A 17793-nucleotide genomic window follows, 5' to 3' on the forward strand; every position below is an offset into this window, starting at 1 on the left:
CGCCCTGCCCCCCGGCTCCGGGCCGACCCTGCGGCCCCCGTCCTCCCGGGCCCCGCGCCCGTGCCCCCGCCCTGTGTCCAGCCCCCGCCCTCCCGGCGCCCTGTCCGACGGCCGCCGCCTGGCTCGGGGGGGACCCCCGAGTTGCTGGGCAGCGGGGTGCGTCCTGCCCGCCGAGTGCCGTCGCTGCAGAGTTGACGTCCAGGGCCGGGCGGAACGGCGGGGACGGAGGACTGCCCAGCAGTTCCGTTTGTTCAGAAGCCGCTCTCAGCAGCTGGGTCATCGTTTACCCAGCGGAGGCTCCGGCCTCGAGGCAGAGCCCGCGGGCCCTGGGCGGTGCAGAAGCCTTGGCTGCCGGAGTTGGAGACGTGGCCAGGTCCTTTGCAGGAGGGACAGTGCTGATCTTGGACTCCAAGGCTAGCCATTTCCCAGATAATAGAGCATGCTTTCCAGGCTTTCTGTAGGAGCAGCAACCGTTGTCAGCTGCAGGGGTCACTACGTGTGGTAGCCAGTGCTGGATGTTGTCAGTCCAAGGCACTTATGAGGGGGAGGTGCTCCAGTGTCCCTTCTCAGACTAGGCACCTGTGCTCTGTCGTTGTGCGATGATGTCGGGTTGGGTATGACTCAACTACGCTGAAGAGCAGAAGAGTCCCACCTTTCCCTGTTCCATCATCATCTCTGATGCACTTGACCCCACTTCTGCAGTCCCCAGTTCATCCACCTCATTAGAGGTCTTCCTCCTTTGCACTGACCCTCCAGCTTTCCAAGCATGATACCCCTTTCTAACCAAGCTGCTCCTTGAAAGCAAGGATTTTACAGTTCTGTCTCACATACTTGGACATGTTGCCGGGAGAGGCTAGTTCTTGGTGATAGACATCAAGCCTGGAAGGGTGGAGGGACAGTGCAGGAGAGAAAAACTCTGGATGAGAAGGATTGACACAGTAACTGGGGTAATGGGGTAGCTGTGTCAGAGACTGTGGGAGTAGCTTAGGCGAGGGCAGAGTTCAGACTGTTTCACACAGGGTCACTATGAGTTGCAGGTGGCTGGACGGCACCTAGCATTATCACCGGACCAGTCAGCCTGATTGTTTTTGTGTTTTGCCCCATATTTTCCACATACTCTGTCTAAGACTACCTACTGTGGTCCTTTTAAGGGGGTCAGCAGTGGTCACAGGGCCCCATCCAGTTCTTTCTGGCCACAGGGAGGAAGGTGAAGGCTTTTCCAGCATTTTCCACTGGCTCACAGTTGTCCACCATTTTCATTGTTGGAGACGTTCTGCTTTTGATTAGTATTTGATGCTTTTAGTACAAAGATTGTATACTGAGAAGCTATTTTTTGTTAATCCTGCTGGATAGGATTAGGTTTTAGTTTACTCAATATGAAATTCTAAATAATAGTAAGCTGCATAAACAAGAGGCTTCTAGCACACAACTGATTATTATACCTAGACCAGAAAGCTGTTGTACAGACAGAACAAGGGAACACTACATGGTTCAAAATAAAGAAGGGAATGTGTCAGGGTTGTATTCAGTCTCCATAACTATCCAATCTGTATGCTGGGCAAATTATTCGAGAAGCTGGACTCATGAAGAGGAAAGTAGCATTAGGGTTGGAGGAAGACTCAATTACCTATGTTATGCAGATGACACAACCTTTCTTGCTGAAAGTGAGGAGGACATGAAGCACCTGCTGCAGAAGATCAAAGAATACAGCCTTCAATATGGATTGCATATTTTTATTTGTTATTAAACTTGTAAGATTTTTTAATTGATATTTTAATGAAAGTTTGTAAGGAACTTGTATTTCCATTCATTCATTTTTGCACATTTTATGGATTGTATCTTAATGTCAAGAAAACAAAGATCTTTAGTACTGAACAGATAGACAACATCATGATAAAGATTGACAGTTAACACTTTTAGTATTAGCAGTCAGGAGTTCAGGAGATGTATTACACTGGGAAAGTCCACAGTTGGGGACCTCTCCTAATTATTGAAGAGTAATGATGTCAGTTTGAAGACTAAGATGTGTCTGATTCAGGCCATGGTCTTTCCAGTCACTTGCTGTGCATCAGAGAGCTGGACAATAAATATGGATGACAGAAGAAGAATTTATGTCTTTGAGGTGTGGTGTTGGAAAAGAGCACTGAACATCCCATGGACTGCCAAAAAGTACAAATAAGTATGTCTTGGAGAAAGTGCAGCCAGAGTGCTCGCAGACAAAGATGATAAAAAGCTTTGTTTGACATACTTTGGGCATGTTGCTAGGAGGGGTTGACAGGGACATCATGTTTGGAAAGGTAGAGGGTCAGTGAAGGAGAGGAAGACCATCGACCAGGTGGGTTGGCACAGTGACTGCCAGAATGGATTCTAATGTGTCAGGTAGTGTGAGGATGGCACAGGGTTCAGATCTGTTGTTCATAGGGTTTGTTTGGGTTGTACTTGACTTGATGTCACCTAACAACAAAAACAGACAGTAAACTGCATGACATTTTCACACACAGCCCTTTGCAAAACTGACGAAAGCCTCCCCAGAAAATTGACAGGTGATCTAGCATCTGATTTCTGAGCATACCTGGGCCTGGGGTTGGGCTGGGCGTGTGCTGGCACTGCAGTGTTTGTGAAGCCTCTGAAGGTGACCTCATTTGTGCTATGAAACTGTGGTATGTACTGCCTGAATTTCTCTTCATCTCCTTTGGCAGCTCTCTTGATAATGATGGGTCAATGGCAGGACAAAGTCCTGTGGTACCCCACTCTCCACCTAGTGAATACTGGATTTATATCTGATGGTGAGATCCTGGCATCCAGAGGACAGTCTTTGCTAACGCTGGTCCCTGCCCAGTGCAAGGGCACAGGAAGTGTGTGACATCTGACTTCTAAGAAGCGTTTGTGTACAGCTGAGCTTGCAAGCAGAGGACATGTTCCTGGTGCTAGATTGGTGTATGGAGCTGCAGCTGAAGGGCTTAGGATATTAGAGCCAGTTGGAGGCTCCTGGACTGGGGTCTGGGCTTCAGCCTCCCTGCTGGGTCAGGAGACAGTGCCACCAGCAAAAGGCTATTGTGGTGACATCTGAAGGTACAGAGCTTAACAGAAGCCTGGCACTGGCCCAGTTACACTGCTTTTCAAGTCTCATCTGCAGTGTTTTTCTCACCCCCAGGAGTTAGTGTTGTGATGGTGGTGGTTCAGTCATGAGTGAATTCCGGATTCATCATGATGTCAATGAATTGCTCAGTCTTCTGCGTGTCCATGGGGGTGAAGGGGCAGAAGTCTATATCGACCTGCTGCAGAAGAACAGAACGCCGTACGTCACAACCACCGTCTCCGCACACAGTGCCAAGGTGAGCCTCTGGCAGACAGGCGGATGTGCCAGGGTGAGGAAGTCTGATTTGATCAAGGCCTCATGCAAGCTCCTTCCACTCCCAGATTTCCTGAGGAGCAGCTGGAGATTTGGGGAGAGCTTGAATCCCAACTCAAAACCAGGGCCTGCCCAGTGACCCTAGAGGAAGGAAGTGCATGGCACCTCCTAGGGAGCCTCTGGGACCAAGTTTTCAAGTGTCATTTTTCGGTTCACATAATTCCCATAAAAGAATTCAAAATTACAAGCATTTTATAGAAAATTATTTTGAATTTGAAACCTATTGTTAGAAATGCAAATTATGAAGCTTTATTATTTATTTGAATAATAGCACAAAAGTGATTAGACAAGTTAGTTAAACAGAACTGAGGAGCCCATTGCATTTAATTTCTTATAAAGGGAACATTCTAAACTGTCAATGGGAGATATCACTCCTGAGCCTGAGCCTTGTGGTAAACCGAGAGGGGCAAGATGATGACATTAAGTAGTAGAAATGGAGCCGAATTTCATCAAGTCCATAAAAGCAATGGGCAGGTTTAACTCGATTCTGGTGAGCACCTCCTACTTTACTTCAGTCTAGCTAATTAAGCCCTTTGCTTTTTGTGTTTATTTTCTGGAAGATAAGTGCTCAGTGTTAATGGCACTTTTTAAGTCACTCATGTTCATGCTTTCAAGGTTAAAATAGCAGAATTTTCTCGTACTCCAGAAGATTTCCTAAAGAAGTATGATGAACTAAAGTCTAAAAACACTCGGAGCCTGGACCCATTGGTGTACCTGCTGTCAAAACTCACAGAGGACAAGGAGGTACAGTGGGGCCCACTGGGACAAGGTGCAGAGAACGCTGTCCAAGCTCCTCCTCTTCCAAGGAGACACCAGCTCCTGAGGGCGCCTCTGCTGGGGACAGTGGCCCTGAGCCACTTCTCAGTGTACACCAAGTACCTCATGAGCCAGGATCGCCTGTACTGGTTGCCTTTGGTCACAGTGTTCAATGGGGTCACAGCACTGCCATCCTGTGGCCTGTGTTCATGCACATTAGACAGGTGTGTGTGCTTAGTGAGCAAGGAGTTGGGGTGCAGAAGGTGATTTATTTGTGAGTCACACTGTATTTTTTTAGTGTTTTATTTTCACTTTAAGGAAGAAAATCCATTTGTGCCAAAGGAACGTGACTGTGGTACATTCCAGTAATATGTCAGATACTACAGCCCCCTTGACACAGGCCCATCTGTTTAGACTAAAGGAGTAAGATTACCACAAGGGCTGCCGCACCGAGAGGCGTATAGAGGGACAGGGTTGGCACTGAGAACTGGGGGTGGGGGGAGGGGGAACACCAGGGCGACACTGAGAACAGTGAGGGAGATACAGGGGCCACTGAGGACAGTGGGAGACGCGGGGGGTGCTGAGAACAGGTGGGGGGGAGATGGGAATGGCACTGAGAATAGTAGGGAGAGTGGCTTAGCTGGAATGTGAGACCCTTTGATGAGCTGAAACTTTGCAGGTCTGACGGGCCAGCAGGATGGCTCTGTGAACATCCCAGGTTTCAATATGTGCTGATGAGGGGACCCTGTGAGGGAAAAGAGGGAAAAATTGTGAAAATGGTTCTTCTTTGCTTCCTCCATTGCTCATCTGAGGCTTATTCCTTCCCGTCACTGGCGCATACTGCCCTTGCCTCCATGTACCTCTTTCTGTTTTCATTTTCAGACTCTGCAGTATTTGCAGCAGAATGCGAAAGAGAGGGCTGAGCTTGCGGCCAGCGCTGTGGCCAGCTCTAGCCCTAGCTTCAGTGTCCCTGCTTCCGCCTCCAAGATCTCTACGCAGGAGCTGGAGGAGCTGCGGAGACAGCTTGGCAGTGTGACCACAGGCTCCACGCTGCAGCAGGTAGGCATGTGCCCCCAGACGCCCAGCTCAGGGCTTGCTTCCCCATGCTCCTCCTTCCCGGAGTGTTCTCAGAGTTGGCCTGGATTGTTTCCTCCTCTGGTGTTTGCGTTTCTATTAGAGATCTTTTTTGTTTCTGTTTATTGCTTTCATTTTTGTTTTTGCTTTGTATTCTAAGGTTTCCCAACTCAGAATCTATTGGGCAGACAATTCAGTGACACCCATGACGTTTATCATGGTGCAGCCATCACAATGTTTGCTACTATATTTCTCATCACCGTGATAGCTGGTTATTGCTTCCTAAACAGTGACTGCCCTGGCCCCCTCCCTTCTTCCTGGTAGCCATCAGTAAACTTGGGTGTTTTTCCATGTTCTTGTTCTGAGGGATTCTCATGGTCTCCTAGTCTTTGCTCAGTTCTCTCCACATCTTTCTGTGCATAGCTATGGGTTTAAGACCTCTGTATCCTTCAAGTGCCCCTTCAGTGCCTGTGAGTTACAGTCACTTGACCGTGAGCTTGGCAAGCAGGGCTTTGACCCTCCTAGAGTGCAGCAGCAATACAGCAGCCTTTCAGCATTTTGTCCAGCCAGATTCTGTGCTCAGCCTTCCTTCATGGTGGGCAGGCAATACTCTGGTAACAGCAGTAGACTGGGACACGTCACCAGTGGAGAGTGGAGTTAGCACCTAAGCTGCCGACCTCAGTGGCGGATCCCTCCTGAGTCAGTGCTCCTCCACCAGGCCCACAGCTCCACAATTTGGTTCTGTGGATGCTGGGAGCAGACCCTTCCTGTGTGGCCTTACAGTGCTGTCCTCTCCCCAAGAGGCCTCAGGCAGGAACACGGTGTCCATGCAGCTGGTTGCATTACACAGACGGTTTGCTGCCAGCAGTGAGTGACAGGGACACGTGGAGACTCCCTCTCTGAGGAATAACAGGCCTAACCGGGGCACCCTATCTAACAAATGACAGGGCTAGCCTGAGGTGCCTTCTCTGAGGAGTGACAGAAGTAACTTGGGACCCCCTCTCTGGAGTCTGCCAGAGCCAGTGGTTGTGTTTTATGCCTCTGGCATAAAAAGCAAGTTTCCCTAGACTGGGGCCTCCCCAAAGGGAGGCATGAGTCCACCTTCCAGTAGCGTTCTCTTGGTGACTCACAGTTGTTGGGCAGCTCCACAAAAGGTCGCTGTTCCATGTAGGTGTCAAAGATTTGATGTTTTCTTTTGTTTCTTGTGTCGACGAGTTGGATCCTACTGGCACAGGAGGAGATTGCCACTCCTTCTCCAGCAGAACATCTGGCAGATTTGAACCGCGTGCCTTCAGGATTGCATTGCAGCATCTAGCCCCTAGGCCACCAGAGTTCCCCTAATTTGACATTTTGTTGGTCAAAGGTGTGTTTGTTTTAAATGTTTGTACTGAAAGCATGTCTTAATTTTTATTTTTTAAAATGTTTTTTATTAGTCTCTAGAACTAACAAGAAAGATGCTTCGAGAGAAGCAGAATAAGAAGAACTCAGGCCAACACCTCCCTGTGTTCCCAGCCTGGGTGTATGAGCGACCAGCGCTGACGGGGGACTTCCTGGCTGGCTCGGGGGTGGGCACTGACACGGCTCTGCCTATAGGTATGCAAGACGTTTGGACGTGTCTGCCTGTTGTGGTTTAAACTTGCCCAAGTCGAATATACTCGCAGCCCAGTGTCCTGTGGTGACAGTGACAGCTCCTGAGACCTGGCTTCAAACTCCCATATAGCTGGTGTTGCCGCAAGGCCTCACCCAAAGCTGCCTGTGTGCTGGCAGCACTGTCTCTTCTTCTGTGCTGCCCTTCAGTCTCAGGGTCCCTCTTGGGTGGGCAGTCCAGGAGGCAACCTACGCTGACCTTGAGGTCTGCAGAAAGTCCACAGGGGAGCAAACAGTGCCTTCCTCGGCCTCTGTGCTGCATGTGCATGCGATGGAGAGTGTGGTGAACTTTTAAGGGAACTGCTTTTGCCCCAGAGCAAACACTCCCAAGTTGTGACGTAAACCCTGCAGTAACCCTCGTGTGGACGGTGCTTTTTACATTCCTGATTTTTTTTTTTAAATTTAATTTAGGTTGTTTATTTTTCATTTCAATGAACATCTACAGAGATTTTGGGATTCCATTCATTCATTGTTGCACCCTTCTCCCCGCACAAACCCTCCCCCCTCCCCCCATTTGCTCCTCTCCTTGAAAAGCAAAAGAAAAACTCCCTCATTGGTACACAATCCCCCCCCCCCCCCCCCCAAACCCCCCCCCCTACCCCCAAATATAATCCACTCTGCAACCCTCATTGCATACTCCTACGATAAAAATGCCCTAAAATATAGTACTTTCCTGAATTGATTTGCTAATGTCAAATGTGTCCCTAAACGTAGACCTTTTTTTCAGTTGCCTGAAAAGGAACCTCCAGCCTTGCTCTAGATGTGTGCTGCATCTCATCTGCTGGGTCTCTGGCCAGCTACTGCTGAGCCGGCGTGCTTTGCTTGAGGGATGGGGATCTCTGCCCCAGGGCCCCATGCAAACACCTGCCTTTTGTGTCCATGAATGTTGGGGAGCCTTTGGGATGGAGTCGGCATCAGAGTATGTTCACAGATGCCGAACTACCCCACAGGCTCTCTGCCCCTGAACTCCCAGGAGTCAGCCATCGTGGAAGACCTCCTCTACATGCTAGCTGGTGTGGACGGCAGGTACATTACTGCGCAGCCCCTGACTAGCCGGCAGAGCCGCACCTTCCTTGTGGATCCCAACATGGACCTGTCTGTCAGGGAATTGGTCAACAGGATCCTCCCAGTGGCTGCCAGCTACTCCACTGTGACCAGGTAGGTGGGCACCAAATGGACCAAGACTCAACTCTCACAGTCAGGTTTGCCCTACAAAGGGGAGAGGATACTGTGACTGCAGGAGTCATGTACCCTCTCAGAAAGTGTCCCTCTGTCTACAGACCAGCCTCGCTCCTGACTCAAAGCCCAGGAAGTACAGCTGTGCATGTGTGTGCTGCACTGTTTTCCACCTCAGGCCACACAGGATGGGAGGCTAGGGCAAGCGGTGCTGTGTTTGTCCGTGAAGGCTGTCCCTCTTCAGGGAGCTTGGTGTCCTTCTGCAGGTTCATTGAGGAGAAGTCGTCCTTTGAGTATGGACAGGTGAACCACGCCCTGGCGGCCGCAATGCGCATGCTGGTGAAGGAGTACCTCATCCTCATCACACAGCTGGAGCAGCTGCAGAGGCAGGGTCTGCTATCGCTGCAGAAGCTCTGGTTCTACATCCAGCCAACCATGCGCACGATGGACATACTGGCCTCACTCGGTACCAGCGTAGTAGGCGGGTGCTCTGAGTGGGCACACTTGGTGTGGGCAGGAGCTCTGAGCCGTGCTGGGCAGAAATGCTGGGCCATACTGGCCAGGAGTGCCAGGCAGGAGTGCTGGGTGGTTGCACTTGGTGGATGTTCTAAGTGGTCTCACTCGGCGGTGCCAGCACTGAGTTCATAACTGAAAATGCAGCTCAGTGTGGTTGTGAGGAAGATGAAGAGATTGGGGAGGATGAGGGAGTGGTTTCCACTCTGGCCCAGGTTATTGCTCCAAGTTGAAGACTTCTGGAACCCAAAGCATGAGGACAAAGCCTGTCATTTTAGGGGAACTCAAGTTTGTGTAAGGAAAGCTGTGACCGCGGCTTCGTTAGGGTGCTGCAGGCCAGGCGTGCCACACTTCAGTAGCCACGCTGTGCCAGCAGGAGGGCTAAAAGCCACCGGGGAGGGTGTCCTCTGCCTTCAGTAGAACTACCTCTCTTTGCAGCCACGTCAGTGGACAAAGGTGAGTGTCTGGGGGGCTCGACCCTCAGCCTCCTCCACGACAGAAGCTTCAACTACACTGGGGATAGCCAGGCCCAGGAACTGTGTCTGTATCTGACCAAGGCTGCCAGCGTGCCCTATTTCGAGATCCTGGAGAAGTGGATTTACCGGGGCATTATCGACGACCCTTACAGGTAGGCACCACCAGGCATGGGCCATGGGGGACCCATGGCTCTCCTGAGGGAGCCAAGGTGAAACTCACTCCATGCCATTGATCAGGGGGCAGTCAGCGTGCCCACCACAGTGGCCCGGCACTTGGGGATGAGTTGCTGTGTTGCTCTTCTTTAAATCTGAGGGTCCTTTGCCCCCTATGCCACCCAGAACACTGCCCTCTGCGTGTAAGTCCCCCCTCCCCTCCCTAAACAGGACATGGCCCCCCATGTCTGAGACCCCTTCAATTTAGGATGAAGCCCCCGTGTCTGAGCCCCCTCCTCCCTTTTGGGGCATAGACCCCCATGCTGAGCCACCCCTCAGCATCCCAGGTGCAGTGTCTGTCTCCTGCCCCATGTGTCTGAGTGGGCTCTGTTCCTCATGCAGCGAGTTTATGGTGGAAGAACATGAACTACGAAAGGAAAAGATCCAGGAGGATTATAATGACAAGTACTGGGACCAGAGGTACACCGTGGTGCAGCCCCACATCCCCTCCTTCCTGCAGAAGATGGCAGACAAGGTTCTGAGCACAGGTGGGCCGCAGCGCAGGTAGGCTGGTGGTTTAGTTACCCTCCTAGGGATCCTGTGAGCCATGGTCAACTCTGGCACCCAACAGCAACCTACTCTGTGCCGTGTGTTCTAGGCTGTGAGCTGGTTCTGGGTGTAGATCCTGAGATTTCAGGCTTACACAGCACAAACTGCAGTCTCCTCTTTCAGGAAAATACCTGAATGTGGTGCGTGAGTGTGGTCATGATGTCACTTGCCCAGTGGCCAAGGAGATCACCTATACTTTGAAGGAGCGTGCATATGTGGAGCAGATAGAGAAGGCCTTCAACTACGCCAGCAAGGTGCTCCTGGACTTCCTGATGCAGGAGAAGGAGCTCGTTGCCCATCTGAGGTTTGGGACACATGTGGCCCACCCTAAATGGATGATGACACTTCAGTGTAGCGTGTCGTCTGTGGAATGTGCGATGGGGATGGGAAATGGGAATGCTCTGCACACTCATCCCCAGTCGTGTTGCATAGGACTCAGTACTTGTTGCCCAGCATCACATGGAGTTTTGTACACCCTTCTTTGCTTCGTTATGTAGGGTTTGTACACACTTGTTCTCCCTGTATGTTGTATGGGACTTGACGCACTTGTCTCCCATCACGTGTAAGGCTGTACAGTCACCATTCCACTGCACACACTTCACACACGCCTACGGAATTTTGCCCTCACATCTCATACACATGAGGGGTGTCTGCGTGCACATCTCACACACTTTTGGAGGACTTGCACACTCCTTTCTCTGCTGTGTATGTGTTGTTGCCACTTTGGCTGAGGTGTCTTGGGCCCTGAGCTCTGCTCACATGGTAGCACTGCTCACTCTGGTCTGGAGCTGCTCAGCCATCACTGTCAGCACTTCCTCCTGTCACAGCCAGGACAAAGGGACAGTCTCTAAGATCCATTTGTGTTGAGCAGCCCATCAGCTGAGTGCTCTGCCTGTCCTTCATTGACTCTATGGGTCGGTGCTCTGTGTGGACTTGTGTCCACCACGCCCGGAGTACCCTGGCTGGGCCCACACCCAGACACTGGTCTCTATGGTGGGCCTTGCCTTTAAGAGGCCCTCTCCTGCCCCTGCCCTGGTTTCCTTTAGAGCCGGCACTGCGCAGCCGTGTCAGGCCCCTCACAAGGTCCCCCTGTCACTGGTCTGCCCTATCCAGGTCCATCAAGCGCTACTTCCTAATGGACCAGGGGGATTTCTTTGTGCACTTCATGGACCTCACTGAAGAGGAGCTGAAGAAGCCAGTGGATGACATCACGCCCCCCCGCCTGGAGGCCCTGCTAGAGCTGGCCCTGCGCATGAGCACTGCCAACACAGATCCCTTCAAGGATGACCTTAAGGTGGGCTGAGGACACCCAGAGGGGCCTGTCAGGCCATCGGGGTGGGAGGTCTGTGAGGTGCCTGTTGGGGCTATGAAGGGCCTGCAGATCCATGGAGGTTGCAAACAGGCCTATTAGGGTGACAGGCGTGAGAACCTGCGTAGATGTGGGGAACATTGAGAGAAAAGGCCCTATGGGAATTACATGTAGAAATTACATGCAGATGTGCGGAAGAGCGCCAAGAGAGGGGCCTGTGTCGACTGTGGCCTTGGGCGCTAGCGCAAACAAGTAGATGTAAGGGTGGTTCTTGGCAGGGTCGAGAGTACAGGCAGAGTACCAGCCTTCCAACTGAAGGGGGGGCAGCTGTGGGAGGTGACATGTTTTCTTGTATTCATATGCTTTGTGTGTTCTTGCTTTCTTTTTCATGAGCCACTGACCGTGGTTTGTGGTATGTTGTCACATTGGCCTTGGCATGGCTTTGACAACCTGACGTGAACCTGAGTCTGTCAGTCCTGTTTTACCCCAGCTGTCTTACAGATCTCAACCTTGTTTGTGGCATCTCTTCCAAAGGACTCATCAGATTTATGGTTTTTTCTTTGTAGTCTATCTTGTATTGTTTTATAAAAGTTTGAGGAATTTGAGTACTTGTGTTTTTCTCGCTCCATTTTAATGAAAAGTGGGCAGCCTAGGCTTTGTGTTAGGTTAAGTTGTTATGTGCCGTCGAGTCACCTGCGACTCATAGTGACCCTGTGTACAACAGCTCTGAAGCCTGCCCTGTCTTGAGTCAGTCTCACTCCAACACACCTACCTCTCTTGCCCTACTTTATCAGTCCGTCTTACCTGGGGCTTTCTCTCCTGTGCTTTCCCTCCATCCTTCTGATCTTGATGTTAGGGTTAATAGGCATTTCATAAGCCAGTCTTTACCGTCCATAGTGTCCAGAGAAGCTTGAGTATAGCCTGGATTTGTCTAGCTTACGGTCCAGGATTAGGGCCAGTCTGAAGTCTCACCCAAAGATGATGCTTTCTTGTCCACTCTCCCCAGATCGATCTGATGCCCCATGACCTCATTACCCAGCTCCTGCGTGTCCTAGCCATCGAGACCAAGCAGGAGAAAGCACTGGTTAGTGCTGAGCCCACAGAGCTCACTTTGAGTGGCCTGGAGGCCTTCTCCTTTGACTATGTTGTTAAGTGGCCCCTGTCGCTAATCATCAATAGGTAAGTGCACCCCTTCCTACTCCTCTCCAGCCTTGGGCGTAGATGGGGCCTGCTACTAGTGTGCAGCCCCATGCCACAGTCAAGCCCCCAGGAGCCCCAGAGGCACATCCTCAGCAGCCCCCCTCATAGTCACACTTCCGTCAGCATCTCCCATACAACTGTGCTCCCAGTAACCCCCACAGTGCCAGAACCACACCCCAGCAGACCCTCAGAGCCTCGCTCCGAGAGCCCCCTCTGCTGCAGGCCTTCCAGAGCTATGCCTCCAGCAGACCCTCACTCCCTGCAGGACGCCCCTCCCAAGAGCCCCAGCTCAGCAGCCCCACCCTCCTCCTCCTCCCATCCTCACAGAGCCCAAACCCCACCCCATGGGGACTCTGGGGCAGAGATTTCTGTCTTATCTTGGCCTGTGTAGTCTTTATCTGTGTTCCTCCTGCAGGAAAGCCTTGACTCGATACCAGATGCTCTTCCGGCACATGTTCTACTGCAAGCATGTGGAGCGGCAGCTCTGCAGCGTCTGGGTCAGCAACAAGACCGCCAAGCAGCACGCCCTGCACTCGGCCAAGTGGTACATCCACCCTGTCCTGCTTGAAGAGCTTCCTAGAGTCTACTTCCAAGTGCAGCAGCATGAGCCTTTCCTCAGGCTGCATGAGGAAGGGTCTGCATGCAAAAGGGTCCTTTTCTGGACAGTTTTGTCCAGGGTGCAGGGAGCAGTGGGGCCTCAGCACCATCTGACCTGGAGTCTCTGTGCAGCACTGCTCTATTGATGCTGCCCTGAGGAAGTACTGCGTAAACAGCTCCTCACAGGGGTCATTCCGGGCAGTGCTCTTGGCTCCCTGACCTCTGTCCTTATCTCCAGTCTTGCTAGTTTGGTTAATACCACCCCAGTGGGTTGTCAGAGTGTGGACTGAGGTGTGTTCCGTTCTCACCTGATAGCTCAGAGCTATAGGCGTGGAAGAAGGCCTTGCTCCCTCTGCTCTCAGCTAGGACAGTGCACGTGTCCTCATCATTGCTGAGGCAGGGTGTGCCGGGCACCAGGGAGCATCTTCTGTAGGGCCGGCAGATCCATCCTGTCCACTGGATTCTCAGCCTGGTTGCCGGTGTGCTCGGGGAGGGGGAACCATGTAGCTGGAGGAGGGAAGCATCTTCTGTAGGGCTGACAGACTCGAGGCCTTGCAGCGCACGCTCAGTCTGATTGCTGCATGCCCGCAGGTTTGCCAGCGCATTCACTCTGCGACAGCGGATGCTGAACTTCGTACAGAACATTCAGTACTACATGATGTTTGAGGTGATGGAGCCCACCTGGCACATCCTGGAAAAAAACCTGAAGTCTGTGAGTATTAGCATAATGTGGAAGCTATCAGCCAGCCTGTGTTCAGCAGTGATGTGCAGAGAACAACCGCAAGGCCGTGTCCCCCAGGACTCCATTCTCCTCCTACTTCAGAGTGAGAAGACAGAGGCCCTTCCTGATCAGAGAGAGGGGTCAGGGCTCTTGCCTGCCAGAGAAAGTCAGGTGCCTGCCTACCAGAGAGGGGGCACAGGAACACTTCTGGTGGAGTTGGAGTTGAGCTGATGAGGACAGTAGCCTCTTAGTATCACAGGAGTCAGACCTGAGAGTAAATTGTTTGTCTCTTTACCTTTATGTCTCTGTGTATAAGAGGGAGAGACTTCTCCTGGTCCTCTCCCCTGGCCCCCAGAGCAGAGCTTTGATCAGTCTCGAGATGCTCTGGAGCCTCAGGGAGAGCTTTGGGCTCTGAGGCACCTGTCAGCCAGACCCCATCACCTCTGAGCCCTGGAAACTTGACAGTGCAGCAAGTCCCACCCTCTGACTTTCCTCCTGCAGACTGGAGGGCAGGGCCTGAACTACTCATGCTGGGACTGTGTGAGACCCCTGGGGACAGTAGTTAAAGTTCTTAGCTTCTAACTAGGGGATCATTTTCAGCCCACGAGCTAGTCCAGAGGAGTAAGAGATGACAGCTTCCATAATGCTTACAGCCTTGGGTACACCAAGAGCAGATTCTCTGTCCTGCAGGGTCCTTGTCAGTCAGCCAGCAGCCGTACGTTTAGCTCTGGGGTTTGGAAAGACCTGCATTTAGTGTAAAGAAGCCTAGCAGTCGGCACAAAGCACATGCACAGAAATGTAGGTCATGCTAAGCCTGTGCACCATCCCACCCCGTCCAGGCCTCCAACATTGACGATGTCCTCGGCCACCACACCAGCTTTCTAGACAACTGCCTCAAAGACTGCATGCTGACCACCCCGGAGCTGCTCAAGGCCTTCTCCAAGCTCATGTCTGTTTGTGTCATGTTCACCAACTGCATGCAGGTGTGTGGGGCAGGTGCCATCAGCCAGCCCTAACTCCCCTTCCCTTCCCTGCATACCTCACCACAGGGTTTCTGTCCCTTGGGCCCCAGACCTCACCGTCTCATTGTCAGAGCCTGTGCTGTGTGTTTCAGTTGAGAATGTTCTGGTCTTCTGCCCTAATCAGATGAGCTCTGAAGGTGTAGTTCTTTGAGACCAAACCCCAGTAACCACGGGAGAAAGATGGGCAGTCTCCTCCCATGCCCCATGCAGTTTACAACCTTGAAATCCACTCAAGAATTAGCCATGGGTGGGTTCTGACTTGAGGGCAGTGCATGAATTATAATTGGTGCCTAGATCTGTTGTGCAGGAAAGGATGATGTGATATTAGTAAGAGCATGTCGAGGTCTGTGTCACCAGTGGGTGGAGCACTCCAGAGTCACTGCTATGGAAGGGATCATGGACCTGCTCTCAAGAGGTAGAGGCCAGGCTCAAGCAGGAATGTGGGGTAGACCAGGAAGGAGGGCCTGGCTCAGTAGCAGGAACGTAGGTGGTCTTAGGAAGGAGGATCTGGGCTCAGGCAGGAGTATGAGGTGGGCCCAGGAAGGAGGGTCTGTCTCAGGGGCAGGAGTGTAGGATGGAGTCAGACGGCAGGGCTCCAGCAGGTCCTTGGGTTGGGAGACTCTGAGAAGAAGTGACAACTTTAGGAAGAAGAGTGCATGGAATGCCAAAGGTAGACTGGCATCTCCAGCCCAGCTTAGCCAGCTGGATCTGAGACCTTGAGTGACCACTGAGGTCATCCACATGCACGTGGATGCCTCGATTGTCACTCTCAGTAGTTTCTGCAGGTGGTGTGTGGTTCCAGTGAAGTATCCTTTCCCTTGTCACCCCAGAGATTCACACAGAGCATGAAGCTGGACAGTGAGCTGGGCCGTCTGACGCTAGAGCACGGAACCATGCTGGGGCCACCCACTGAGGCCGAGCGGGCTGAGGAGAATACCCGGAAGAAGCTCACCAAGAAGGTGCATGCCCACCCACCCCGTCCATGGCTCTCCTGTCTAGCCAGACAGGCAGTGGTCACTCTACCTGTGATTTTTAAAGATGAGCACCAGCCTCTCAGCGTTGGACCCTGTGCCATGGGCACCTGGCAGAGCAGGAGGTGCTCAGAGGGCCCTGGGAGGGGGTTCCTGTGCTGCAGCTGCCCAGGACAGTGGCCAAGTTGGGAGGAGAGGCTGATGCGTGGGTAAGATGGAGGCCATATTGTTCCTGTTCCCAGCTAGGGCCACCTGAGGGTTAGGGTTAGGAAGAGTGGATGGTTACCACCTGACTCACTGGCCAGTACTGAGGCGGGCAGTGCAACTCTGGCATCTGGCTGGCCACATACCTATGGGTGGGGCCCTGCTAGATATGTGTCTGGAGGTCACAGTCTTGACCGCGTCCACAGGCCTCTGGATATGAGGACCTGGTCCTGGGCTCAGTAGGGCTGCAGGGAGGAGGAGGTGCCCTTGGCCCAGCAGCGAGGAGCCGATGGAGCAGCTCAGGCTCACGAAACAGCCACTCTTCCCTCAGCACCTGGCCGAGCACATGGATGCTTCACAAGTGGCCTCTGGCTTCGAGGCCACCATCAACAAGTTTGACAAGAACTTCTCTGCCCACCTCCTTGACCTTCTGGCCCGACTGAGCATCTACAGCACCAGTGACTGCGAGCACAGCATGGCCAGTGTCATATCCAGGTGGGTGGGGCTGGGAGAGAAGCAAGGCCAGTATCTTCTCCAGGTGGGGGTGACATGAGGAGGCCGACCAAAACAGGAATTGCGTCTTCTCCAGTTGGGGGGCCAGGGTTGGGCGGAGATGAGGGGATGGTGAGCAGGGAAGGCTCTGGCATGTGGTGAGGGGTCTTGGGGAGCATTCATCAGGAGACCCTCTTTCCTAACTAGTAGAGCACTCTCCCCATGGGGCAGGTGACTGCCCGCAGCTCGGCCTCAGCTCTGTCTCCAGGGGTCTGGGTTTTCTGCTCTGCGTATGCGGTTGTACAGCCTTGGGAGCTGTGACTTCAGGAAAAGGGGTGCCTAGCTGGTCATGCTCCTGATACTGTGTCCACTCCAAAGCATTAGCCACAGAAGGTGGGACCCAAGGTGAGGGTACGTCAGGCAAAGAGCCCCATCAAGACACTGACCCCCTCCCTAGGCTTGATTTCAACGGCTTCTACACTGAACGGCTCGAGCGCCTCTCTGCTGAGAGGAGTCAGAAGGCAGCACCCCACGCGCCTGCACCAAGGGTGCCCTCAACAGCCTCAGCACCCAGGATTGCCGTTGCTGCCCAGTGAGCCCCCAGGAGGTGCCTGCCCAGATGTGGGGGCTCATGTGTCATCAACATGCATGTACACTGTATACAACATGCACCACGTGCACTTGCACACGTACATCCCTGAAGCTTGAGGCAGCGGGCGGGTTGGGTGGTGCCAGGTTTGCACATCTGTTTGGTGTTGCTAAAGAGTTTTGTGCTCTGTTCTGAAGTTTTGGCTTCAAATAAAGAAGAAATGAAAACCTGTCCTGGATAAAAATAAGTGGCTGCAACGAGCATTGAGGAGAGAGTCTGGCATCCATGGGTACTGACAGGCGCCCACCTGAAGCCAGCCTACACTAGGGGGCAGCACCGGCCCTGTATGACCCCATCTCCAGCTACTGTCCTGTCCCTGGGTGGCCACCAGCTTGTCCAGGCAGGGGGAGGTAAGAAGTGTGTAAAGGTGGCTACAGGTGGCCCAGCTGTGCCTGGCAGCTAAAACCTTACAGAGAGGCGCTGAGCTGGTGAGGGAAGGTCAAAGACCAGGGTGCTGAAGGCCACCTCCTGGCGGGAACTCCACACCCCCATTGCCTTGAGGAGGGGTGCCCCAGAGCTGGGCAGGGCTTAGTTCCAAATCATCAGCTACTTCCTCTTCTGATCTACCCCCAATGGCTGAACACACCCCAGTTGCCGGAGAACCTCAGCTCAGTCTCCTGCTGGCTTTGAGGCCAGAAAGCCTGGGTCTGGAAGATTCTGGACTTCAAGAGGTGGCCTTCCCCACTACACGCTGGGGCTTGCAAATGACCAGTGAGGAACGTGGTCAGAGTAAGTGGCTGTGGGAGAAAGGGGGCTGAGTGTCTGTCGTGTGGGCTTGGAGTCCTCTACACTGTAGGCTGTGTGCCGTCTCC

At 52.7% G+C, this 17793-nt stretch overlaps 2 protein-coding genes across 2 annotated transcripts in view; one reads left to right on the forward strand and one right to left on the reverse strand.

The window, feature by feature from the left end:
- The window catches only part of ZNF511 (zinc finger protein 511), a 5066-nt gene extending 4227 nt beyond the window's left edge, over positions 1 to 839 (reverse strand). Inside the window, exons 1-3 of the mRNA XM_006880114.1 lie at positions 832 to 839; positions 288 to 455; positions 9 to 183 (exon numbers count right to left, since the gene is read on the reverse strand). Coding sequence (XP_006880176.1) covers positions 9 to 183; positions 288 to 455; positions 832 to 839 — 351 coding nt within the window. The remainder of the gene's footprint in view (positions 1 to 8; positions 184 to 287; positions 456 to 831) is intronic.
- A 2346-nt stretch (positions 840 to 3185) lies between these two features.
- On the forward strand, positions 3186 to 16928 carry TUBGCP2 (tubulin, gamma complex associated protein 2). The gene is made up of 17 exons (XM_006879855.1): positions 3186 to 3335; positions 4028 to 4156; positions 5051 to 5227; positions 6676 to 6835; positions 7840 to 8047; positions 8332 to 8531; positions 9017 to 9206; positions 9610 to 9755; positions 9940 to 10120; positions 10930 to 11110; positions 12132 to 12304; positions 12741 to 12869; positions 13514 to 13634; positions 14483 to 14626; positions 15496 to 15624; positions 16172 to 16335; positions 16790 to 16928. The coding sequence occupies exons 1-17, from the start codon at positions 3186 to 3188 to the stop codon at positions 16926 to 16928; spliced, it is 2721 nt and encodes a 906-aa protein (XP_006879917.1).
- Positions 16929 to 17793: the final 865 nt, after the last annotated feature.

Source organism: Elephantulus edwardii, unplaced genomic scaffold (assembly GCF_000299155.1).
Source record: "Elephantulus edwardii isolate Elephantulus edwardi_28Jun2011 unplaced genomic scaffold, EleEdw1.0 scaffold00006, whole genome shotgun sequence".
In the NCBI taxonomy this organism is placed as follows: Eukaryota; Metazoa; Chordata; class Mammalia; order Macroscelidea; family Macroscelididae; genus Elephantulus; species Elephantulus edwardii.

Bases quoted from the DNA above. Each gene is read 5' to 3' on its own strand.
- TUBGCP2 (XM_006879855.1), top strand. From the start codon at position 3,186: ATGAGTGAATTCCGGATTCATCATGATGTCAATGAATTGCTCAGTCTT. The intron at 5,228-6,675 runs GTAGGCATGTGC...GTTTTTTATTAG, and splicing joins CAGGCTCCACGCTGCAGCAG to TCTCTAGAACTAACAAGAAA. The intron at 10,121-10,929 runs GTTTGGGACACA...TGCCCTATCCAG, and splicing joins GAGCTCGTTGCCCATCTGAG to GTCCATCAAGCGCTACTTCC.